Source organism: Heterocephalus glaber, unplaced genomic scaffold, assembly GCF_053883595.1.
Source record: "Heterocephalus glaber isolate CG9 unplaced genomic scaffold, H.glaber_assembly_v1.0 deba00001610, whole genome shotgun sequence".
NCBI classification, from domain to species: domain Eukaryota; kingdom Metazoa; phylum Chordata; class Mammalia; order Rodentia; family Bathyergidae; genus Heterocephalus; species Heterocephalus glaber.
In genome coordinates, this window is record NW_028258381.1 from 33,061,323 (window position 1) to 33,088,154 (window position 26,832).

The window sequence follows — 26,832 nt, forward strand, 5'->3', positions numbered from 1 at the left end:
GGCTGGGTGCCCATATGATCTGTCGGTCATGGGCTCTGTTTTCCTGACTAGAAGCTGATTAAGCCACATTGCTCCTCCATGAATGCCACTCATCCTACTCCTCAGTTACTTCAACTGTGTGTTCTGATCCATCGCGGGCAATGTCAACACCCAAACACATCTTTAAACTCAATGGCTGTATATTGGCATTTTACCTCCAAAATTCTTATCTAAACTAAACTAGTGAGTTAAAGAATGTGCACCCAACAGACTTTTTTGGTCAAATTCTCTGTAGTTAAAAAATTCATCATCTGCATTGTGCCATTTCTTTCCTGTTAGAAACTATGTGTTGTCTGTCACTGCATAACAAATCGTGCCAAAACTTAACCATTTAAAATAATAATTTATTATTTAATACTATTATGTCCAAGGGTCAGGAAACTGAGAGCAGCTTGCCTGGATGGTTCTGGCTCAGGCTTTCTCGTGAACTTGCTGTCAAGCTAACTGACAAGATTGAAAACATCTAAAATCTTGACTTTGGTGGCAGAATCTGCTTGTAAACTTGGTTATTGGAAGGAAATTCAATTTCTAGCCACCTGAATCTCAATAGAGCTGCTCACAATATGGCAGATGGCTTGCACCAGAGTAAGAGAAGAGAAGAGAGGAGAGAGAAGAAGGGAAGGAAGAATGGCGGGAGGGAGAGAGGGAGAAAGAGAGATTGCAGTATTTTGGGACCTAATCTTGGAAGTGACACCCCATCAACTATTGTATTCTTTGGGTCACTCAAGCCAATCCAGGTTCAATATAGAGAGGTAGGGCACTCAGAAGTGTGTCTTACCAGGAAGTAGATTCATTAGAAGCCATCTGGGAGGCTGGTTACCATGAAACTCATGATCAATCATCAAGAAAAAGCAGTCTCCAAAACTTTCTTATATTATATATAATTTTGTGTACCAAGAAAAGTGAGGCTAGGAGGGGAAAGAGGAAAATGGAACATAGCTTGATGTTAAAGTAATCATGTCAATGTTCTATTAAAGTCTCTATAAAGCTGAGTGTTGTGGTACACACTTATAATTCCATCACTCTGGAAAGCTGAGACAGGAGGATACCAAGTTCAAGTCCAGCCTTGGCATCTTAATGACTTAGGGAGACTCCCATCTCAAATACAAAATATAAAAAGGTGGCTGAATAGCAAATTTATAGGTTGTGGGCTCAATCCTCAGTACTACCAAAAAAAAAGCCTCTACAGCCTGTTTCAACCTTCCAAAATAACCTTCTGTTAGAATTTATGATTTTCAAAGGCAAATTTGATATCCATTATTTTATTTGTGCCTCACAAAAGTATTGTGAAGTTTATCACATTTAAACAAAATATGTCATGAAGGCAGGCAGGCATTTTTCTGTATATCTCACAGATGGAAAGGACGAAGACTCACAGGCTTGCAGAGGGTTCTCAGGAGGAGCCAGGAGGATCCCAGGGTTCTGGCTCTAATCTGACAGCCTCTTTACTCTACTTTGCTACTTTATCTTTGAAATGTAAACAAGTTCCAAATTCGTTTGGTTTTTGTTTTAAAGCAACACCCCTTGAAGGATCTTAGATGGTTATTTTTACTGGTGTAAAATCACTAATGTAAAATAAGACTCAGTAATGGGCCACATGGATTTTCTTTCCAAAGCAATAGTTAAAGTGGTTATCTCCCTTTTAAGAGGGCCCGTCTGTCCGTGTGCTTAGCAGATCCACATAATTTATTGTATGATGTCTAAGGGGATTTTCCTTTTCAGGTCTCTTCTACTCAGTGGCCTTTTAAGCTAGAAGGCTGATCATTCTGCATTATGGTGAGCTGAAAGTTAAGGATGGAAGGCTTTCTCCACTCACTGTTCCCACCCTGGGCAGTAAGCTTGGGAGCCTGAGATGTGTATTCTCATTTTATTTGTTGTTGGGTAAAATAATGCTTTTTCCCTATTTCCCTGACTTGGTTAAACAACAGTTTAATTATCTGAGACTATTCAACACAGTCCTCCTTTTCAAAACAAAAACAGTTATTATTAAATTTTATATACTGGGGATGTAGAGTGTAGCTCAGTAGTAGAACATTTGCCTAGCATGTGCAAGGCCCTGGGGTCTATCCTCAGTACCATGAATGAATGAATGAATGAATGAATGAATGAATGAATTTCATCTACTTAATCGTCTCTTTCCCAGAAAAATTATGGTAATTTAAATGAAAATGCTCATTGAGCTCCAATTAGAAACAAACAGAATCTGGATTATCACTAGTAGATTAGTGGTTCCTTAAAATACCCTAGATTTCTGTGCAGTCTGTAAGTAGAGGATATGCTTGTGTCATCCTTCTAGGTGTCATAAGCGGCAGACAGTAGGGGATCCCCTGGCTTATATGACCATGTGCACAGCTCAAACCAGAAAGCTGGTTTCCAGTCACTGGTAAGTATAAGAAATTAGTCATTCTTTCCTGCTCTCCAGATCTGTAGTGCCATGAACACATTTCAAACATCACGTCTTACAGGTCACACATGACAACACAGATGCCTACTCAGCTTCCCAGCCAGCCAATGTTCTATTTCCACAGCAACTTGGTCTGCATCCTACATAGCTCTCAAGTGTCTGTTTCTCACTAGAACCAGCACCTACCAAATCGTATGTCTGGCAAAGACTCTCCATTTCTAATACAAAAGTTGCATGGTTTTGTTGGAAAGCTGACTCCTCAGAAGTTTAGTAAAGTTGGAAAAACAACTGAAAACTTCATGATGAGTGGCCATCAAGGAAAGAGCAGAGGGAGGAGGGAAAGAGAAAGGTAAAATATGTCTAAATCACAGTCTTCATGTAAAATCAAAATGCTGTAAGTGGCATTTATTCCCTGAAGCTTCACTATCAAATAATTTTTCCACCATAGTAATGAGATGATTAACAGCCTTAAAAATGCTATTAATTCTTTGTTGATCAGAAAGCCTCTGAAATCCCAGCAGCACCAAGGTTAACTGGCTGAAGCCTTCTCCTCAATTACTCTGTCATTGAATCTCTGTTAAAGCATCTAGATCCATGGTTCTATAAAATGGTCCAATATGCGGATTCCAACTCTCCAGCAGATGGGATGTTTAGTCAGCAAGAGCAAACGGGACAGGAGAAGAGTTCCTCTGAGGCATATGATCCAGGAGCTTGTGTTTATTACTCAAGGGCTCTCAAAAGCTAGAAAACAGCCACCCCAGTGGGCAGCTGTTGATCTTCTTCCCTCACCCTGTTCTTCTCCTACCAATGGCGATCTCATTTCTCCTTAATGGATTCGCCCTTAGCCTGGTCTCAGTCGATAGTTTTAGGGAACTTACTTGGTTCCAAATTCCAGGGGTGGGGCACTGATTTGATTTGATGACAAATCAGGGCCAGTGAGATGAAAAGAGGAATTACCTGGACTCTTCTCTCTGCAGGTCTCCTGAAGGAGAGAGATTTTTTCCAAATGGGTGCAAACAAGGAAGCGTGGGGTCAGAAGACCCACAGAGGCCACAGAGGAAAGCTTGCCCCCAAATAGTACCAACAGCAAGAATCAAGCCAAAGATAAGCCATCCAGATTTCCTCTTAATCCTGGATCACATTTCACTTGAAGCTGTTCCTAAACTACTTAAGTGGATGACCCAACACATTCCTCTTATCATTCAAGTCCAGATTAAAGAGAATTTTCTGTTATTTAGAATATAGAATTCTAATCAATACACACATTATCTTAACCCACTTTCCTTCCTTAAGATTTGTTTCATACATGGCACATGCATTTTATCAGGTCATATATATATGTTGCCCCATCCCCTCTCCCCCAAAAAGAGGGAATCAATTGTGCAGATATGTCAACCTTAAAATCCAAAGATGTCTATATTATGTGACCCAGATGACAAGGAGCTCCCCCAGAAATCAAATTTGTGACGGCAGACAAGGACAAGACTGTACATTTTCTTTTGAGCTCAAGTCCTAGTGAAACCATCATGCAAGATTTGTTTTCAATTTTCAGAGCAAAACTATGTAAGTCTCCATGACCATCACTGAAAAGCCCAGAGTGTGGGGGGCCACCACATAGGAGAGGTTGCATGAATTAGGAAGCCAGAAAGAGATAATGAGAAGGACTCTTAGTCCCAAGGATAGCTCATGTTAAACATTAATTTGAAGTCAGAGTTCCAAAATCTGACCAGCACCGTGACCTACGGCATGTCATGCCTTGACCCAGGCTTCAACTTTCCATTTCCTCATTCCATAAGATGGAGCTTGAGATGGATTTTAATGACCTTTCTGCTCTTTCCCAACATTCTGAAATGTCTTGATCTTTGCTGTACATTAATGCAAGCTATGGAAGGTTACTTCCAGCAGTGCTCTCTATGTAATGGGGGAGGAACGAGGAGGATTGTTGGTGGCTTTCCTTTTCTTTACTCACACAGAGCCAGGATCCACCCCCGGGAAACTGAGGATGTATCAGAACCAGAAGCCACCATCTCAGGCCAAGGGTGGGGTCGGGAACCTCAGTGTGGGATTTGGTGACTGATCACTGAAAGTTTCTCAGAGGAGGTGAGAAGTTCTTGTTTCCTTTCTTGTAGTGTATTCAATGCTAAGGACACCCAGTGGGAAGACTGTAGGACCACAAGGAAGGTGGAAGTTCAGCAGCCACTTCAGAGTACTCAGTCAAGTACAGAATCTCCCTTTATTTCAATACCAGGGGCCCTAACTCCAGCCTCTGGGTGGAGCCAAGAAACACAAAATTCAAAGATTCAGAAAGCCTGTGAACCACACACTGACGAAAGCTGTCCAATGAAATGTATTGTTTGAACAATGTTTAAAATAAACAATAGTCTTACTTTCAAAGAATTTGGGTCATCACAAAACCCTGCAAAGTAGGCAGTATTTTTATAAAGTGACATTGATGCTATTTACTGAAAATGATAGGATGTCTCTAAAAACACCTACACCGGCTTTGACATACGCTAGGTCTCACTAAATGTTAGCTGTTAAATATAATGAACAGGTGTGTGATGCCAGAAGTACACAGTCATTGTATGGAGCAGTCATTGTATGGAGCTCTCAGGTGAGTGGCTCAGATCCCACCAGGTACTGCCTTAGAAGGAGAGGGACTTTCTGAGGCTGTTTCCCTCCAACTCAGAATTGCCTTGGGTTTCAAAGTGTTTTTAGAGAAGCAGAAGAGTAGAGAACAACAGTGGGAGTTTAAGAACTATGGGAAAAAACACCCACCAACTATTAGCTGTGCAATTTACAGTAAGTTACATCATCTTTCTGAACCTCAATTTCCTCATCTGTAAAACGGGAAGCGACAAATGAGAAAAAATAGGTAAAGCGCTTAAGCTGTCTCCTAGCACTTGAAGCATATTAACCGTTCTCATGAGCTACAGTTTTGCATGCCAGAGAGAGAAAGTCAATTCAGAACCAGGGCTGTGCTTTGGGCACCTGGAGACTTGGCTGGAGCTGAGCGCCGGAGGAAGAATTCCTACAGAGTCCTTAGCGTTGGGCTGTGTGCCCACACGTCCCAGTTAAGGACCATTCACAAACATTCGCTACTTAGAAGATCACTTTAATAATTAGCCCTGCTTTGCTAATTACACTTTACTGATTAGAAACTGCTGACAATACTGAGGTTGCTGTGAGTGCTATTTTTTTTTTAAGCAGCCATCTGATAATAATGGTGACTGATTTTGAAGCTGCGGTTTTATCTTTAAATGGGACATCAATAAAGCATTGTGTAGGAAATACCAAGAGGGAACTCTGGAGGCAAGAAGAGGCTGTTGGATGATTAACACCCTCTTTCCTGCTAAGCGGAAACCTGAGCAACCCCCTCTCCCCCACCCCACTCCCCACACAGAAATATGCTTTAGGATCAGGAGACAACTGGTTGCATGTAGGGAGATTTTTTTCAAAAGACTAAAGTTTGTGGTTTGTAAAAGTATTTTCAAGCTGGGCATGGTAGTGCGTGAGCGTAATCCTAGCACTCTGGGAAACTGAAGCAGGAGGATTGGAAGTTCCAACAATTTAGCAATTTAGCAACTTAGTGAGAACCTATCTCAAAATACAAAATAATACGAGGCGGGGGGGGGACAATAATGCTAATAACAAACAGTAAACACCCTACCTTTAAGGAGTGCTTTGCTTAGCATTCTACATAGTGTGTACAGAGTCTATCGATGTGCATGCTAGAATCCACCCACTTCACAGCTAAGACTAACGGCACAAAGAGGTGAAGTGACTTGCCCAAAGTCACACAGGTCGCAAATTTTCATCCTTCACTAGTTGAGTTAAATAGCTATCCAGACACATTTTTCCCATGAGGAAACTGAGGCTCACAAAGAAAGGTTCAGTGATTTGTCCCGACTGCAAACAGCGGATGGGGAGCCAGGAAATGAAAGGCTCATAAAATTTGACCCTGGAAAGGGCTGGGCTGAGATGGTCCTGCCACCTCCAGGCTCCTGATTCCCCGGAAGCACAGGCAGCTGCGACCGAGACAGGCTGGTCCCCGACCCCACACCCACCCTCCCTGCGCTGCCCGGGTAAAGCTCGGCGGCGCCACCCGAGAGCCTAGCCTGATAATGGCCCTGATTAAGCGGCGGGCGGCCGAGGACAGGCACCGTCTGGGTCCCTGCACCTGGACCCCTGGCCTGGGGAAGGACCGGGCCGGTGGCGGCGCGCATTCTCAGGGCGGAGCCCCGGACCAAGAAGGGTGCTGGGAACCCAGCGGGTGCCGCGCCCCTGCACCGCGGGGAAGGAGGTGGCAGCCGCCCCGCAGTGTCCCCAACCTGCGCTCTGAGTGCCCGGCTCTACGGAGCCGCCTCGACCTCTTCGCGCCAGCCCTGCCGCGCGGCCTTTCTTCCCCCTTCCAGCCCGAGAAACTGAGTTTCAGAGCGGCGCAGACCACTCGGGCTCACCGGTAAGCAAAGGGCAAAGCTGTCCGTGCGGACCCCTGGCAGTCAGCCCCCAAAGCTCACCCGGCAGGCCGCGAGGTGCAGCCCTGGACCGAACAGGCTTCCCTCCTAGCGAGGTCTCTACTGCCCCAGGGGCCCTGCGGGTGATTAGGTAAAGACCCAGAAAAGAGAAAAACAAAACGTCCAAGGCCGCCAGACCAGGTCCTCGCCCTGTGCTTTGCGCCCCGAGAAGATGCTCCTGCGCGTTGCGTGCGAATCCCAGCCGCCAACGTGGGCCGAGTCTAGGGATCGCTCTGGACAGACAGCAAAGACAAGCTCGCGTACCTGGGCTCCGAAACCTTTGCTTACAAACACCCCAAGAAAGCCCAGCCCCTCCTGCAAATCGCTGCCGCTTCCGAAGCAGGTTAGGAGAAATCGTCGTGAGGTAGAGGCGGAGACTGACGGGTGCAGACTTGAGTCGCACCGAGCAGGCGTCCTGGGCTTCACCGGAAACCGCCCACGTGTGCTTGGGCCAGTGAGTGGCTCGGCCTTCCCAGCCCGCTGTTTGCAACCCTAAACTGCACAGGCCACCGGACATCACAGTCCTTGTAGGTTTCCACTAGGTAGAATAGATGCTCCTCCATGCACGGAAAACCTGGCATCTTGGACTTCAAATGCACACTGACTACCTCAAAGTGCCAGATAACGGAGGAAAGTGCTGCGCCGCAGAGGCCCTTGGTCCCAGCTTCTGCAGCCGTCTGCCTCTTCCCCTGGGCCACTCCAGCTTTCACCCGCACCACAGAGCCTCAAGAGTGGTCCATCTCCAAGCCCGGAAGGGCAGCGTTGAAACTGACTCTTTGGTGCACCTTCTCCTTATTCCTTGGTGTGATCATCTCTTCAGTAACCTCATTTCACAGCCAGGAGTCAGACCCCAGCACCCTGTCTGCAGAGGGTTTCCTCCATTCAAGTTGTTTGTCTGCCTTATGTGTATTTAATTTAAGCCCTTACACCCCCATATTCTAAGGGTTCTTTTAGCAAAATATTGAGGGGAGGGAAATGTATGTTTTCCATAGCAATGCTTTTTTGGTTTTGTTTTTTTTGGGGGGGGGGGTACTGGGATTGAAGGCAGGGCCTTCACACTGAGGTGGATCACCAGCACATTTTTAAGTTTATTTTATTTTTTGTTTTGTTTTGAGGCAGGATCTTGCTGAGTTTCTTCACTTCTCAGGCTGGGCTGAGAGAGCACATCCTCCTGCCTCTGCTTTCCACAGTGCTAGAGGGGAGGGAGAGGAGGAGGGGCAGATGCCATAAAAAGAATTAAGATGTGTTATGTACGTGCACCAACTCCCCATGATGAATGTAATCACTGTGTACTGTAAGCATGTTAATTAAAAACTTTTTAAAAAAAGAAAATACATCTCCAAGCTACCTGTGTATCCCCCAAAATATACTGCACCCTTGACTTATGAACTCAGTTCATTCTCCAGGGCTGGTTGTAACTGAAGATGGTCAATTGCCTTCAAAATTTCTCTCCTGTATAATTTAAGGTCTCACTTTCTTCCAGGCAGATCTGTGTCCTTAGAGGGACATTGGCCTAGGATGTACTCCAATGTACTCCACGCAGGAAAGGATGTTGTAATGTTCCTAACTCTTTAAAGGTTAAATCTGTATCTGAGACCATCAGGAAGCACAAGTGGTCAGCATTGAGGTCATAAATTTGTTCATAAGTTAAAACTAAAATTTTGGTCATAATCTGAGTTGTTCCTATGTCAGACTGATTGTAACTCGAGGGTCCACTGTAAGACCTAAATGGAAAGTAATCAGCCTTGAAAACTAGAAATTAAAACTGACAGCCCCAACCATCTTCTGTTAGAGTAGCCAATGGAGCAAGAGAATAGTGAGGTATAATTTGCAGGACACTGGCCATCACCATGGTAATGACTAGCTCTTATTTTCGGGTTAGGTCTTATTTTCAGGAAACGTAGTTGACTTTGAACTCTGGGTGGGCAGGGATCCTACGCAACAAGTCCCACCCCATCCCACATTCACAAGCCAGTGCCTGGCTTAGAATGAATGAATGCCCTTGAATAGGTTGAACTCCTCTCTAAATCCACTGCTACTTTCCTCAAATCTTCATAAAACCTCTCCATCTTGTATCAGATCACTGAGCCCAGCAGAGCCCAGCCTAGCCCAGAGTGAGAGAAAGGTAATGTTTGGTGAATGAACAAACAAATACTGCACCTTCTGTATCTTTTATTTGCTTATATCTTTTTTTTTTTTTTTTTTTTGTACCGGGGATTGAACTCAGGTCCTTGCGCTTAAGCAGCAGGCAGCGAAACCACTGAGCCAAATCCCCGGCCCTTCTGTATTTTTTATTAGATGCACAGGTCTTGTTCTCTTACCTAACACACTTCAAGTTGTCTGGAACCTGTTGACATTTGGAAACTGTCATCCAAGCCCTTTAAGGGTGAATGTTGCTGCTTTATTGGTAGTAAAATGAACTTCAATCCTGGGTTCCCAAGGAGACTTGCTTTGGGAGTTGGTGGAAGAAACCCTACAAGGCTACTTCCTGCAAGGTCTTCCTCACCGTGGTCTCCCAAACCTCTGTCATAGATGTGGATGGCCTGTCAGCAAACAGCTGTCTTGGGAAGACTTATGAAGATGCTCCAGCCAGAGTGAGAAGGGACCAGGCACAGGTGCAGGAGGGAGATGATCATCTTCCCAAATGCCCATAAATCTAACTGGGTGACACACGCAAAACTGGCCCGCTTTGGAGGGGAAGGTGCCAGCAAGACCACTGCGGCTGCTCTTCTGCAGAAGGTGTCTCACTTCCTTTGAGTTGGATTTTAAACACCTAAGAAAGCCCAGCTCATGAAGCACCCTTGGGCCCTTGTGCAGCTTCCAGGGAGACCCTATGCAGCCCCAGAGCGTCCAACCCAATCCTTCATTCCACAGCAAAAGCACCTACTCCTTCTGCCTCCCGTCCTCCCCCACTTAATAGTCCAGCCTGTGCCATTTGCTGGAGCAACCCTTTCAACGTTGCAAGTTTGGGTTGGAGTCCTCCCCTTACTGCTTATGATCAGAAAAATTTTGATCAGATTTTTAACCTTCCTGACACCCCAGGACCAGGGTGAGAACACAAAATTTAGACGGGTGTCAAAAAACTCAGTAATCAAACATTTTAATAATTTTAAAAAGCGAAGTTCCTATTTTTACCAAAATCATGATGTATAAAATACCTCAATTTTAAATAGACAGCAGCTATCAAGAGCCAGGCAGTTGGGTGCAGGAAGCAGTGATAGTCAATGAGGAAGGTGGGAGGAGGAGGAGAAAGAGGACGAGAAGGAAGAGAGGAGGGGAGGAGAGAGGAGGGGAGAGGATGAAAGGAGGGAGAAGAAGGAGAAAAGAAGAGGAACAAAGAGGAGAAAGAAAAAGAGAGGAGGGGGAGAGGAGATGGGGAGGCAGAGAGGAGGAAGGAGCCCAGAAGAGCCTCAGAGGGGCAGGGCTTGGGGGAGAGCAGGTCTGGGTTTGGTACCCACGGGACCTGGAGAGACTTTTCTTCCCAGTTCTTGGGATCCTCCTCACATTCTGAACCACTTCAGGCACTGGGTTCTTCTTGGGAAAAAGAGGGAGGAGGGAAAAGTCCAGAGGCGCCTTTCCTGTGCTCCCAAGCTCCCAGGGGACGACCAGAGACGCCCAGGGCCCAGGGAGGAGGGGAAAACAGTTGCTCTGGCTGAGGATCCGGCCCAGGGCAACCTTGAGTCAAATGCTCCCCGGTCGCTGGCGCTGGCCCAGGCGACTCCCCAAGCCCAGGCCTGCTGTGGACGTCGGGGGGCCTCGGCTCCAACATTTTCCCTCCCGCAGACTCAGACCCTGGAGATGCCTTCGAACTTCCAGGGACCCACGGACACCGCTTTCCCTGGTGTCACAGCGGTGCGCGGGCGTGGGCTCCCCGCCGCTCACGCGCTCACAGCACCCGGACCTTCCCGCTGGGCCCCACCCTGTCGCTCGCCTCTCCTCGTCCCGCCGCCGGCCGCGGACAGTGGCCTCGCTCCGCTGGGTCTGGGGCGTCCTTCGTGTTTCCAAAGCGGAACCGGCTAATCCAAAGGCACCAAGGCCCTGCTTTTAAAGTGTCTCCCAGGAACGAGCCAGGAGGAAGCCGCGGCCAGGATCTCAGGCCAGGTTCGGAGGCGCTGCCCTGGTGCTGGGAATCCTCTCCGCTCTGCGCTGTTCCCAGCGGCCAAGCCCGGCTTCGCCCTGGCCTGCAGGCAGCGGCGGCCCAGGCGGCGGCAGAGGATGACCCAGGCTGGACCCTGTAGCCCCCAGCTCGGCCTCTGCGACCACAGTCCTCAAACAGGGACAGTGCCCAAGCGGAACGGATTCCCTCCTGGAGAGTTCTGGGGCAAAGCAAACTTCTGAATTCTGCAGGCTCTGAATGTGAATTTGAAAGTGGTTTGTATACGGAGGCATATAACCGAGCTCAGAGCTCAGACTTAACCAAAATTTACAGTCCTAGCTCCAGTTCAGCAGGATGTAAGTAATAGGCTCAGTACCACCATGCGGCCCCCAGCCTCTAAGCTCCAAAATGATCGCCCCACCTGTACTTAAACATGCAAAAGACATGTCCCTGTGATCAAGAATTTGCAGTTCAAAATTTAAGTGCAATAAAGAACACTGGTGTTACTCAGGTGTTGGGTATTTGGGCACATTGCACGTTACTGTATTAACCCACAGAGCTACCTTCTACGGAGGAAAGAATTATTGGCCATATCTTAATGGAAATGATGAGATCCAAGTTTGAAATGCTTACAAAACTGACAAGTGACAGGTCCATGCATGTTGAAGTCAGAATTCAAAGCCTCCTCCACTGTTCCTTCTAGGACCCAAAGCAGCCATGCTGCCTGTCCTTGTGGTAATGAGACTGCCTTGTGCTCAGGGTGGTTTTACCTGATAACTTGGGCTTTTAAGGGACCTTGGAAACTGGATGCTCAGGGAGGGCTTTGAATCCCCCTTTCACAGCACCTCTGTGCCAGCCACTGGCTCCCCATTTTACACCACAGTATTGATCTGCAAAGGCATCAAATCTAACGGGGGCAATGTGGCCTGATAATAACGCTGCAGTGTGTGTTTTACTGCCAACAAGATGCAGAGCTTAGGGACACCAAAGCAGCTCACCTCTTGTGCCCAGGTTTGATCCCTGCTGTGTGAGTCACTTTAATGGGATGCACACTAGGGATTTCCTGCACACCAGAGTTCCACAGCTGGGCTGAGCCGCCTGGGCAGTGGGAAGGAGGTGGCAACTGATTTCTGCCAGTTCACCTTTCCCTGAGCTCCCTCAGTTTTCCTGGAAATGTCCATCTCCTGAGGCCATTCCGACTCCATGGGGTCACTAAGATAACTAAGGAAAGACATGGCCTTTGCTCTGTGCAGAAGCACCATGGCGATCGCCAAAGACTGATTGTAATTGTACAGCAACCTAACGAAAACCAACTCCACCCAATATGATCTACCACACACTGCACATATCAGTGTCTAGTCATGACATCTCCCAAACAAACAAACAAGCACAACAAGAAAACCAAAAGCTCCACTTGAGGAAAATCCTCATTGCTGAACAAACTTAAAGCATTTGTGACAGGAAAGAAACCATGTGTGCCTCACACTCAAAGGAAGGAAATGTCACCTTGAGAAGATTTTATATGTGCCAGGAGAGAGTTTGCCTGTGGCTTGAATAACCCAAGGGTTTAGATTGGGTCTGGGTTGTCCAAAGCCAGCCAAGGGTTCTGAGGCATCTAGGTTAAGTCCTCCTCCTTCAATTCCCCGAAGTCTGCTCTGAAAGCCTGCTGGCAGTCAGCCTTAGCTCTGCTGGGGACCCAGCTGCAGGACCTCGACCAGGTCAGGATCTGGACCAGGACCTGAGCTGGGACTCCTGGGGGAACCACTGGAGGGGCGATGCCCAGCTCCCCCAAACCTGCCCCATCTCTCCCCTCTGGAAAGGAAATGGAGATGCTCTAGACCGGGGCAAAACCCTTCCAGCACCAATCTGTACTTTTACAAATTTCCCCTCACATGTCCATGTGGACACTTCACACTGAAACAGAGACATCAGAGCATGGATCTTCCCCACCTTTGCGCAGCACCTGGTGAAAAAGGACCAAGGCACGAGGACCTGGACAGTCCTAAACCAGAACCCCCAGATGTCACAGCTCTGTTCACATAAAAGGTCCCAGCTGTGATTCTGACATTTCAGCACCCACACACACACCCATTTCAGGAGCTGGGGAGGGGTGCAGGGGGAGATGGGACTTGTTTTCTTTCTCTGAAGACCTACCAAGAGGCTGCTAATCGCCAGACCTTCAGATTGGAAAGGAGCGCAAATATTTACATGTGCAGCTTGAGCGTGTGTGTCAGCCTGGTTTACAGGGCTCCCATGAAGCGGATTACCCTGCGAATTCTGAGAATTTGAGTTATTCCGGCCTAGCAAGGCCAGCAGACGCCCCCCACCAGGCCGTGGGAAGTCCTGGCCCTGCCGCCTCAGAGTCCACCGCGCCGGGGGCCTCAGAAGCCGCCAAATCGCCCAGCGCGCATCTCTGGGTCCCCAGGCCTCCTATCCTGACGCGGCCGCCTCCCTGCTTCCCCGAGGCTAGGGCCTAGGGGCGCACAGGGGCACAGAAGCCATGGTTTGGAGAGCAATCAATGTCTTTGGCAAAATGCTCCCAGCTCTGGCTCAGAGTTTCTTTGGTGCGTTTCTCCAGGAGTTAGAATGTGGGGTCCTTTGAGGGGAGTCCCAGCTCTGGGACCAGTGCCTGGCGGGGCCTGGACGTGGCGCCCGTTTCCCGTCTCCCAGGCACTTCCCAACTTTCTCTTTTGGAACTCTGCGCAGGTGGAGGAAGCAGAGCCCAGGCGAGGACTCCGAGGATTCCCCGGTGCAGGTTCCGGGATCCCAGGTCCCGGGCTGCGACCAGACTGTCTTCGCTCGCCGTCCTCCGGCCTTGGCTGCGGGACAGGACGGGGAGCTGGGCGGCCCCGTCACCCTAGGGCAGCGCCCCTGACGGTGACCCCGGGCTGGGCTCCGCGCCTGCCCAGCGCGCGGCCACCGGGCGCCTCGCCCCAGCCGCCCCCGCCCCGCCGGCCCGCGGCCCCGCCCCCGGAGACCGAGGCAGGAAGCGGTGGCGGTGACGTGCGGCCGCGCTGACTGGCTGTTGCCCGCAGGCACCGCCACTGCCCGCAGCTTAAGGCGCAGGGCCGCGGGCGCCCAGGCGCAGAGTCTGTCGCGCCTGGCTGAGCCCCAGACGCCCGAGTTCGGCTTCCCGGCGCCCGCGCCCTCGCCGCGCCGCCCGGCCGTGGTCACCCCAAGCAGCCTAGGCCGTCCCAGCGGTCCCCGGCAGGGGGACGGGAAGGACGCGGAGCGGGCGCCCCAGGCCCCTGAGCGGAGCGCCGCGGATGCTCGGCCCCGGCCTCGGGCAGCCTGAGCTCCGGCCTGCGCTCCGGGTGTGCGCGCCTCCCCGAGTCCCCGGAGGGTCCCCCCACTTCTCCTCCAGCCCGCGGGAGTCGCTGCTCCTCCGGACTTTGTCGCGGGGCCGTCCGAAGGCTACGGAGCAGCTGCGGGGAGGAGGCTCGAGCTGACCCTTCCCAGTCCCTGCCCGACGCTCGGAAACTTGGCGCTACCTTTCGGGTCTTTGTCTCCCCGGGGACCCCGCACGGCCAAGAGCGCGCCAGGGACCATGGAGTTCGCGGCGTCTCCCAAGCCCCAGCTCTCCTCCCGGGCCAACGCTTTCTCCATCGCGGCGCTCATGTCCAGCGGCGGCTCCAAGGAGAAGGAGGCGGAGAGCACCATCAAACCCCTGGGTAAGTGGGGCTGGCCGCGCTGCCGCCCGCGCTCCCTCTGTCCCCTGCTGTGGGCGGGTGGCAACAAGCGGGGGTGGGGGGCTCTTCCCAGCCAGCCGCCCTTAGGACCTGGGCCCAGGGTCATACTTCTCAGGAGGGGGGTTTTTCCCCTTCTCTACCCAGTTTTTTGGGGGGTGTCACAGACTGTTGAACACCAGGAGTGTCGCATCTCCTTTGTGGACCACTTACTGTTTGTCTAGAATCCCGATATCAATCGGACACACGGTGTTTCTAGGTGTAAAATAACAAAAGCCCTTCTAAAACGAAGGGATTTACAGAGCATGTAACACCGGAGAATGGATTGGAAACCAAAGTGATGCTAAAGGCGTCAAAAGAAATCGATTTAATTTAGTTTTTGCTCTGGCTTGAACGGACTCACACTCAACCCCTGACACCGCTGTAGAGCCCCGCGGGATCAGCCAGCTTTCTCCCTGTGAACCATTTTCTCCCCAGAAACCGCAACCTACAGCAAAACTCATTCTATTTCCGTGGTCATTTTCAGCTGAGGGTGGCAAACCCATTCCCCAGTACCCAGTTCCCAAATTTCAGTTATATTAATTATTGAGCGATCTTGGCCATGTATAGAAGACTCTGGGCTCAGTAAAAAGAGAACAGGAGAGCGCTTTCCTTCGAGCCGGTGAACTGTGTGGAAGGAAACCGCCCGCTGGAGAGAAGTGTTTAAAAGCCATTTTACAACAGGGGGAGAAAGAAGTGTTCCATCACCAATCCTCGGGTCCTCGGGACAGCATTGTCCCACATCTTGATCATCTGATATCTTTAAAAATGCTGACAGCAGGGCCAGGGATTCATCTCAGTGGTTCTGCTGCCTGCCCCTCAAGCGCAAGGACCTGAGTTCGATCCCTGGTACCAAACAAACAAACAAACAAACAAAAATGCTGACAGTAATCGAATAGCAAACTTAATTTTTCCAACCATCCTCAACTCTTTCCTCATATCCTTCCCAACTGCTTAACATATTACATCCAATGCCATTGTGATAAGAAAGAGAATGATTTTAAAAGAAAATAAGGAACCTGGGCAGAGAGAAGAGAGCAGAAACCTGTGCATGACTTGGAGGCACGGAAAAGGAAGCCCGAAGTCTGGGAAAGCAGAGTGTCAGTCTCCTCTGAGGGCTTCACTCCCTCTCCCTCTTCTTCCCACCCACCATTCCTGAGCCTCAAAATCTGCCCAGAAATGGGAAATGGGAAACCTCAATTGTTTGCGGTGGGGGGGGGGATTAACTACCACTTTCAAAGTAGTACTCGTGAGATGGCCCAACAGTATCCACTGCCATCGGGGAGCCCTGAGTCCTTTATGAACACCCCCATCTCATTCGGTACCTTTGAGGAGAAGAGGGTTTCAGGTTAAAATTCCTGACAGACGTGTGCACAGCGGGCTGGGAAGCACGTGAGCTCCTGCTGCAGTGTCACTTCTTCATTTTCCTGCAAAAAAATCACCTACGTAAATTTCAAAATCCTAAACTATAAATCCATTCCCAGCTCCCCAAAGACCTTCCAGCTTCCCTCCTACCTCCCACCCACCATAATCTGTAAGAAAGAGGGACCATTTTCCTCCTGGAATTTGAGAACAGCTTGTGTTCTCCTTCTTGCCCTAGGCAGTTCAACAGAGCACAGTCACTAAATGCAAGGACTCCAGCAAAACAAATACGAGTGAACAAAGCAAATGAAGAGTTGTGCAGTTTGTTGGTAGAGAGGTGTCCACTGTGCCTGTGCCTGTCCATTTAAACATTCAGTCTACTGGAAAGAACTATGGAGCATTTCTGCTTCATTTTCTTCCTCCTCTGCTTCCTAACTGCAATGCTCTAGTAGTCTGTCCTTTAGGAAGTTTGCCTTTTTCAGTTGGAAAAGAAGAAAAATGTCAAGGTTACTTGTTAAATTCTTATAAAGACATTTTGTAAATGCATTTTTGAAAATATCACAAGAACATAAGATTTTGCTAATGCCTGATTCCTTTTCTTTGAATTTCAAATAATCAACACGAAACTGATTTAATTATTGTTAATTTAAAGCATTTCCCTGAGTTGGACTATCATTGCATTGAGAAAAAAAAAGTAAGTAAAAATTCCCTATTTTCCATTTGCCGGAGATCAGGGAGAAGTGGCCCACAGACATCATCCACACAGGCATGCAGACATTCAGAACTTGTTTCCAGCCCTCAAGGGTGCGTAGAAGTAGAGCAGAGCCGTTTAGAGATGGCTTTGCATTGCAAATTCAAGTAGTTTCTTTTTTTAAGGGATGGGAGATAATTGAGCCAAATACAAAAGTCCCCCTGTATCCCATCAAAGTGACTGCTGCAGTTGGTGCGGTATCAGCTGGCAGGAGAACGCTGGGCTCCAAAGCAGCAGTATTCTAAACTTCGGCTGGTTGTGAAGTGTTCAAATTCCCTGCTACCCGGGGGTTGAAATTATTTTCCTCACTTCCAGGACCTTTTCGGGAGGAAAAAAGTTACATACACCATGTAATAGTTTCATAGAATGATTTTTAAAATGTCCCAGGGAGCCTGCTTCTGTGACTTAGCAAGTTGGATGCCGGAGTCCTTCATAGGATCTCAGGCTGGGAGGGATGCTATAAAATTGTTCTGATCTTTCTTCATACAGCTGAAGTGACTTACTGTTATTGAAGCACATCCCTATCTTTCTTTTATCTGATTTTACTTTCCTTTTTTCTATTATGGAGAGAGGAAGAGAACTCCATCAGGGAAGGGAAAGCCCCACTCAAAGTGGAGGAAGCTCTAGGCAGAGTCTTCACTCCTTTGGTCTCTGTGGAAAAAAATCTGGTTGTCACCGAGGCAAGACTGGGACCATGTCCCACAGTCTGCAAAGTCTAGAATTGGGGAGGGAAAACCAGAGGAATATTTGCGTTTTATCTTTTGTGGTCACCATCCTTCTCTTCATTCCTCATAGTTTGACTCCCCAGTGGGGTTTCAGTCACGTGCAGTTCTAGAACTGAACCATTTGGTTAAATAACCTACCAAGCAGGGGGCCTTTCACTCCAGGAGCTGCCTGCAGGCTTCCCACAAGTGCTAGGTCCTGGCCGGAGTCCTGGAGTTTGTGAGTGTCACTCTCCCAGAGCCTAGTCCGGGTGCTTGCTTGGGATCTACTTTCTTCCCTGAATCTTTCCGGGTTGACAGTGAGAGCTACAGTTGTCCCTTCCCTGTGCCTGCAGAGCAATTCGTGGAGAAGTCGTCCTGCGCCCAGCCCCTGGCCGAGCTGACCAGCCTGGACGCTCAGGGGGAGTTCGGCGGAGCAGGCGGCAGCAGCCCGTCCTCCACCTCACTGTGCACGGAGCCTCTGATCCCCACCGCCCCCATCATCCCCAGCGAGGAAATGGCCAAAATCACCTGCAACCTGGAGACCAAGGAGCTGTGGGACAAGTTCCACGAGCTAGGCACAGAGATGATCATCACCAAGTCCGGCAGGTAGGCAGGCCTTGGAGGATGGGGCAGGGGACGAGGAGAGGCCTGAGGCGCGGAGGCTTTGCCGGGCTCTGGACTGGAGGGCTGGCGGGTCGTGGACAGAGGCAGTGTCCACCAAAGGCGGCTGCTTTCCCGGCACTGGCCTTGGGAAAGAGCTGTGGAAATGGATGTCTGCGATTGCGGGGCTGTGGCCCAGGGGATCCCCCCTGGGCCTGGGAAGAAGCCACAGGGACCAGAGACTGGGGCTCCTCTCCCTGCACTAGTCCCTGGGCTCTGGGTCAGAATTCCAGGGGGTCTGGATGTGGGGTCGCTGAGTGCTACAAGGGAAGGGGGTGGCTTTTCTTTAATCACACTCAGTTTGCTGTTTGCCGAAGCTGCAGCTCCTATTACAAATTAAAATTTAAACCTGAAGAAAGAAATTTGAAAGCTAAAATTCTGGTTGGAAGAGTGGTCCCTTGGCCCGGGACTGGGCAGGCCTGGCTGGCAAAGGCCTCCAAGGTCAGTGGCCTTGAACCAGATGGATCCTTCCAGCTCAATGCCCACGGGGTCTCCAAGACTCATTCCAAGAATCCCCACTGTCCCCCACGTGCACCACCGTGTCAGGTCTGGTGACTTTGGGTCCTCCGGAGTCTAAAGTCCTTGCCGTTGACTTGACATGATTACAGAGTTTCAGATTTTGGGGTGGTTGGAGCACAGAACTCTCACCTGGCAATGAGGTCTTGGCCCTTAAAATCCTGTACCTTGCAAACAAGTGCTTCTCTGTATTGCATCTCTGTGGCTTCCCAAGAAACCAAAGGGAGCACCTGAGGGTTGGGTAAGAGGGGAGGAAAGGAAAGGAGTGGCTCCCGACCCTCCTGCCTTAATTTGGGTCAGGCCGGTGGGACTTGTGAACAGAGCTAAGGTTCTCAGTCTCTCACTCTCTCTTTCTCTCTCTCTCCCCCTCTGCCAGGAGGATGTTTCCCACCATCCGGGTGTCATTTTCAGGCGTGGATCCCGAAGCCAAGTATATCGTGTTGATGGACATCGTGCCGGTAGACAACAAGAGGTACCGCTACGCCTACCACCGCTCCTCCTGGCTGGTGGCTGGCAAAGCTGATCCCCCGCTGCCCGCCAGGTTTGTTCCCCGCCAGCCTCCCCAAGCAAATGCGTTCTCCCTCGGTGAATTCTGAGCCAGTTTGTGTTTAAAGCAGCTGGCTCCGGCCTGAGCTTTTCCAAGCCTCCGTACTTCAGGACTGAATACAAAATGCATGGGTTAGTCTCCAAGAAAGGCAGAGCTTGTGCACTTAAAAATTGTCTTTCCTTATAATTTATTTCAGAGATTTCTTTACATTTCAGTTTGAAGACTCCTTAGAAAAGTGGACCTCTTGATGTCTATATAATTTCTAACTGGCTGCTTAAAACCAGACTAAGTAAACCTACTGATGAAATGGGTGCCCTAAAATCCTTTTTCAGAAGAATATATTTTAGCAACGTGGCTGCTAATTGTAAATCTTTGTTAACTTTGTTTTCAGTGCATCCTATATGCACAGAATAAGCATCATTTGGTAAAAATGTGTTACTTTTTAAGCCAGTAAAGGGAAAAAGATTTTTAAGAATAGCAGATTCTTAGGGCCGGGAATTTAGCTCAGTGGTTTCACCGCCTGCTGCGCAAGCGCAAGGACCGGAGTTCAATCCCTGGTACCAAAAAAAAAAAAAGAATAGCAGATTCTTTTTTCCCCTCTACAATTTTTAGTGGGTGAACACAATTCAACAAGTTAATATTCTTCTGTGTGAAACACAATCTATTAGATATGATATATGATCGTTCTTGTGGCAGTTATTGCTTACAGTGTCTTCTGAGAGTTGGTTTTATGTTTTGGGTTCAAGAACCTCACCAGTTTTAAGCTGTTTCATGAGCAATATTTTTGTTATAATTGATTGAAAGTTCCTGTCAGAACTAAGAATTTATTTCGATGTACAGACTTTTTTGAAGCTATGGTTGTTTCTTTGTATCTAGTCCAGAGTCCTAGAAGGTACAGAATCAACACAATTTACACATCCATCAGCTAGAATACTGAGCTTTCTTAGTCGATCGCATTATTGAGTTTATAGTATACCAAGTGCACTAGAGAAGAGATGAACAGCAGTCTCTCAATTTTCCGTTCTCAAATGAGGTTGGGAAGCCCGCTTTTGCAACCCTTCCAAGTCAGTATTAAATAACAGGACTAAGAAATATTTTTAAAATGACAACTCATTTATTTAGTTAGTTAGTTGGTTATACTAGGGATTGAATCTAGGGCCTTTGCACTGAGCTACATCTACAGCTCTCTTTTTTATTATTTCATTTTTAATTTTCTGACATAGTCCCACTGAGTTGCTAAATAGCCCAGGCTGGGCCTGACTTTTCAATCCTCCTGTCTCAGCCTCTCAGAGTGCTAGGATTACTGGCATGTGCCACCATACCCAGACACAAGTCACTTCTTTTAATTGAACAAGATGTACCAGTTCACAGCAGAGATCAAATTAATAAAATTAGTGGTTTTTAAAAAACTATTTCTTACCCAATTTGCTATTCTTTTTGAGCTTCTGTCCTAACTTTTCAATGTTGTTTTAGACCAGAGAAAAAAGGCAGAGAGGGAGACAGGGAGAGATCGAAATGTTTTAGCAGATTCCTTACCATTTTTTGTAAGCAAGCATTGCCTTTTTTTGTTTTGTTTTGTTTCCCTCAGCCTTTCCCCTAAGAAGTTAATCACTCTGATTTAACATACATTTTCTTCCTATCTGAAGGTATGGGAATGGTGCAGGCAGCAGACTTTGGAAATATGACATGTCTTGTTTATGTTACTAATCTGCTCTGGTTAGAGAAAGAAAGTATGTACCAATGCACTATCTCAACTGGAGCATGTTTAAGCTATTGCTGGAATTTTAAGACTGGGGAGGGGGTGAGATGGGGACGAGCTTCCTGTGTGTTTTCTCATTTATTCTAGTTCAGCTTGTTTATATTGATGTTAGATAAAAATATATAGTGCATCATGGGATTGAAATATTCTAGATAATTTAAGCAACTACGTTTTTTCTAATATTATAAGAAATAGTCAGCTATATTTTCTGTCTCCATAAAAGAAAGGGGAAGAACTTGGGCACTGAGAATTTTTGCATTTTGGTAGCAACTCCTTGTATTTCTAGGTCTTCGAAGCACTTTAGCCTAGACTGAAGTTCACTAGTCAGTTCTTTCTAATTAGAAGGAAGAAATAATGCTTGGCAATATTGAGTAACATTGGGCAAGACATTATTCATGATTTAAATAATGTTACATGTTCATATAGGACATCTTTTCTTTCAAGTAACTGATATTTAAATAAGTTATTTTTATTAATGTGATTACATAGAGTGACTGGTTTAAGAGGGAGCATTTTTCATCAACTAATAGGACTTCTAGTGATTTTGGACATTTTGGGGGGAGGTGGAATGTGGTATTGATCAATAAAACTACAGCATCACAAAAATCATGACTTTTCTTTTCTCTATTTACCGAAAACTTTTCTGTTTTTTTTTTCTGTTGTTGTTGTTTTAGACAGGAAGACAGACTTTATAGATATAGGAAGGGGATCTTGGCATGAAGAGGAAATAAGAAGGAGGAGAGGGAAAGATAAAAGTAAAAAAGGATCCAGATGTGATATGTATATGTACCAATTCCCCACAATGAATATATTTATTATGTATCACTAACATATACTAATAAAAATGATTTAGTAATTAAAAATAAAATTACAACTTTGGGAGGATGAAACTTCAGAAGCTACCATGCTATCAAAAAACGTTCTCATTGGGCCGGGAATTTAGCTCAGTGGTTTCACGGCCTGTTGCACAAGCGTAAGGACCCGAGTTCAATCCCCGGTACCAAAAAAAAAAAAAAAAAAAAAGAAAAAGAAAAAAATGTTCTCATGGAAAAGCAATTATTATGAACTCCCCACCTGAAACAACGGAAACAACAGGTAGACAGAGGCCTCCAGTCTTTAAATCTTCTGCCGGTCTGGTCAGATCCAGGAGCACGGCCAACCCACACTGTGCTTTGCTCCTGCAGGGCTTGGCGAGTTCCAACCCCCATGAGGTTTGAATCCTTTGAGCCCAGCCCTTTCTCATGACAAACCACAGCGCAGACTTCTGGCTCTTTACATGAATATTGTAAAGAAAGGTTTTGCTGACGTTTTCCCAACCAAAACGTTTATGTCTGTTATAAGGATCCTATACAAAATGTACAGAGGAATGACCTGTTATATGGACAAAGGAATTTGTCAGTGCTGGCCTGTAGCTCAGCGGTAGAGTATGTGGTATGCATGAGACCCTGGGTTCAATCCCCAACACCAGAAAAAAAAAAAGAAAAAGAATTTTTTCTATTAAAACAAAGATTTCACCTTCCTCATCATTAATTCTGTAATTTCCCTCTGATTTTGGAAAGATTATGTCATTGTACTAGCATTAGGATTTCCAAAGAGCTGTACTTAGGGGGATGACCACAGGGAAAGGAATAGTGTGTGTGTTACAGTGAGTAAAAGTGTGTCTTGCACATAGCAGCAGATCCATAAAGGATAAAAGCATTTTTTTTTGTTTTGCTTAAGCTGTTTACAAATAAATAAATTGAGTAAATCAAAGCTTATCCAGCCTTAAATGCTTCTTTAGTGAGTGCATCAACTGATACAAGAAGAGTATGTGTAGTGTTTAAAGTACCAGAAGGAGTGACAGACACTCATCTCTGATCTGTGGGCTATTGAACATTCGCCCCAGCTGGGTCGTGTGGTGCACACCTGTAACCCAGCACTCTGGGAGACTGTGGCAGGAGCCACAAACAGCAAACTTGAGCCCAGCTTGGACAGCTTAGTGACTTAGTGAGACCCTGTCTCAAAGTAAAAAATAAAAAATGAACTGGGAATGTACCTCAAGTGCAAAGGCCCCGAGTTCAGTACTCAACACTGGGGGAAAAAAATCTCTATGTATCTGTGCTAAAATCACTTTGTCTTATATTTGTAAAGTACACATGCTTTCAATGGAACAACTTAAGTTTAAACAAATGTGTTGTCTAAAGTTGTTTCCTCTTCCAAATTTTTGTTTTCATTGTTCTTCAGTGATGGTTGTAATAAAAACTCATGCAATTAGTGTAAACTACTCTTTCTTCGGAAAATATCTACAATGAGATTTTTATATTTGATAGACACAGAATAGTAGCTAACTACATAGATGAAATAACCTATCTTTAAAAACTGGCTTACTCAGCACATAGTAGATTTATTAAGTTTTACCCCTTTTAGATCATTGGTACATGAAGAAATGCATTAGGTGTTTTAGTTATTTTTGCATTTCTGTGTTAATAAATTTGAGATACGTAAAGCAAATAGAACAGGCTATGTCTAAGAGGCTACTGTGTTCTTTAGAATCAGTGCATTTTATAACCCAGAGACAGACTTTTAAAAAATATCTCAATACAGTTTTCTCATAATTTCCTTAGGCTCTATGTGCACCCTGACTCTCCCTTTACTGGGGAGCAGCTACTCAAACAGATGGTGTCCTTTGAAAAGGTGAAACTCACCAACAATGAACTGGATCAACATGGCCACGTAAGTATGAGGCACCTTGGTCATGTGGGGTCCCCTGGACGGAAGCAACAAGTCACACCAAGCGTCCTCTCTCAGCCCCTTCTCCTCTCCCTCTCCACCTCCACTCTCCATCTCAGTCATTGTGTGAGCACATGTGTGAGTTCTTCAGGAGACCATGACTGCTTTTGTCCAGAAGTCATGTGCAGGATCTGAGGGCCCTTTCTGTTCAGAAGGGTCTGGGACCTTCTGCACCATGGATTTCCTAGCACACCTGCAGCTGCTTTCTCACTGAGCCAGGGAAACATGGAGAACATGCACTTTTGGAGGTGATCCGAAACCTCTCATTAGGTTAAGCATCTGACTGTTGATGGTAGGACGTAAGCACAGCGTGAAAGAGATGAGTTCAGACCTCTCGGGGGCCCTGTCAATATGCAGAACACATTCCCATGAGATGCAACAGAACACAAGGGCTGTCTTGCCAAAGGAGTTTACAAAAATGCTTTTTACTCATTATGCATCATTTTCGTAGAGTTTGATGCCAGGCCTGGTGGTCCCTACCTGTAATCCCAACCCTCTGGGAAATTCAAGCTCAGCCTGGCCAACTTGACCCTGTCTCAAAATGAAAAGATAACAATCTAGGGATGTAGCTCAGTGCAAAGACCCTGGATTAAATCTCCACTATTGCAGGGAAAAAAAGACTCCTTGCAATTAAAAACAAAACACATTTGATTTTCTATCAGTTCAGTGAAATGTGGAAAAAAGGGAAATTACAGCTCTGTGCTCTTAACAATATTTAATAGAGCAGGCAGCCTTTGAAGGCCTCAGCACATTTTACACAATTCTTCTTTAAGGTGTGATCTGTGGTAAGATTCAGTGCTCTTAAATAAAAATTACATGCAAATTCTGTTTTATACTTAGGTTAAGGGAACTTGCAGTCTTGGCAACTTCTTATTGATGAGGTTGTTTTGTTTTATAAGACAGAACATGGGTCTTTCCATCCTCTCTCTCTCTCTCTGTCTCTCTATCTCTGTAGTGGAGATTGAACTCAGGGCCTCTCACTGAGCTACATGCCTGACCCTTTTCAAAAATGTATTCTAATAATTACTGTAATTGATACATGTTTGCAACGCATGAAATTTACATTTGATTCAAAGGATAGCTCTCTATTTATCTATGTCTTTATCTTTTTAATTCCCCACCTTTATTTTACTCTTCTTTTATAATTGGACTTCTTGTATGAAAGAAATCAAGTGATATTTAACTTTTTGTGTCTGATTTATTTCACTTAACATAATGTTCTCAAGATCCATCTATTTTCTTATAGATGACTTGAATTCATACTCCTTTATGGTTGAATAGAGTTCTATTGTGTATATACCACATTTTCTTTATCTATTTGTCTATTGATGGGTATCTAGGCTGTTTTCACATTTTAGCTGTTGTGAATCTTGCTGCTATGAATATGAGTATGCCTGTATTACTGTAATATGATGATGACTTTAACTCTTCTGGGAAGATACCTAGAAGGGAGATAGCTGTGTCAAATGGAATTTCTAGTTTTAGTTTTCTAGGGAATTTCCACACTGATTTCCATAGTGGCTGTATTATTTTACATTCCCACCAACAATGGTATAAGGGTTTATTGCCCCCACAGCCTTGTCACCATTTGTTTTGTGTGTGTGTGTGTGTGTGTGTGTGTGTGTATTCTTGATGGTAGCCCTACTTATTAGGGTGAGATAGAATCTCAAAGTTGTTTTAATTTGCATTTTCCTAGTGGCTAAAGATGATGGACATTTTTTCATATGTTTATTGGCCATTTGTACTTCTTTTAAGAAATGTATATTTACTTTACTTACCCATTTTTTGGAACAGGTTATTGATTTGGGTTTTTTTTTTATTCTTTTGTATATTCTAGATATTAATCCTCTACAAAAAGAATAGTTAGGAAAATTTTTTTCCCGTTTTGTCTTTTCACTCTGTTAATAAACATGGGTATTTTCATAGTTTCCTTCCTTGGCTTAGATAGTCTGGTATAATTATTCTCCCATCTCTTGTATTAAATAAAGCTCTTATTACTGAAGGTTTTAGTTTTTACTGGATCTGTGCAATTTAGAGGAAGTGCTTCAAAATCTTCCTCAAGATGGATTTAAGTAGATAATAATTTAGAAAGTTCTAGATATGGTTTCAAATGGTTGGGTTGAACTGGAACCAAATACAGCATTCCAACCATCAAACAAGCAAGTCAGGAGTAAGCAGGTTAAGGTAGGACAGCAAATGGTGCTGTTGAAATACTATATTGAGAGTAAGTTAATATGCTCCTGGTTTTTTACGTATTGGAAAAGATATTTGACCTTTAAGGGTGTTGTCACAATTTTTTCTTATCTCTTTTTAAAATGTAGGATGCCTTCATTCATAAATTTTTTTCAGGTTAAAATGTACGAATTATGAACTGTCTGAGAGGTGGGGGAGGAACTGGGAATTGTACTCAGGGCCATAACACTGAGCTATATTCCCAACCCTTTTAAAATTCTTTATTCTGAGACAGAGTCTCTCACTAAGTTAAGTTTTCCAAGCTGGTCTCAAACTTAATGATCCTCCTGCCTCAGCCACCCACTCTGCTGGGATTACAGCTGTGCACCACAATGACAGCTTGAGTGATATTGTTTATATCAGTAATCACTCTTAATCTCATTCATATTAAAATTTCTTGGGCTCCAATGCAAATCTTTGTAAGAAAAAAGAAATTCTTTTCTGGTCCTCATATTTTCTATATGTGAAGTTTGTAGAAGAATGATTTGGGACTTTGCAGGATAACCTGAGGGTTTTGCTCTCCAGAATGAAATGTTTTTCGTATAGGGTCGGCTTCATGGGTAAGAATGGTACTAAGCTGGATTTCAGGAGCTCTGGGTTCTTGCCAGATAGTGCCAAGATTAGATCCTGCCAAATTGTTTAGTCTTAGATGGTTTCTTGTATCCATTTTAGCTTCTGAACTTATGATTTAATATAACTGTTTATCATCACAATTGGTATGTTCTGAAAAGTACAAGAATTTTTAGATACT

General features: G+C 46.1%; 1 protein-coding gene across 3 annotated transcripts in view; it reads left to right on the forward strand.

The window, feature by feature from the left end:
- The first annotated feature begins 14,131 nt into the window (after positions 1 to 14,131).
- The window catches only part of Tbx20 (T-box transcription factor 20), a 51,810-nt gene continuing 39,109 nt past the window's right edge, over positions 14,132 to 26,832 (forward strand). For 2 of the 3 annotated variants that reach the window (XM_004840305.4, XM_004840306.4), the window contains exons 1-4: positions 14,133 to 14,727; positions 17,952 to 18,204; positions 19,151 to 19,315; positions 23,684 to 23,792. In XM_004840305.4, coding sequence (XP_004840362.1) covers positions 14,604 to 14,727; positions 17,952 to 18,204; positions 19,151 to 19,315; positions 23,684 to 23,792 — 651 coding nt within the window. In that variant the 5' untranslated portion in view covers positions 14,133 to 14,603. Of the gene's footprint in view, positions 14,728 to 17,951; positions 18,205 to 19,150; positions 19,316 to 23,683; positions 23,793 to 26,832 lie in introns of all 3 variants that reach the window. The other variant, XM_087196422.1, reaches the window with a different exon arrangement.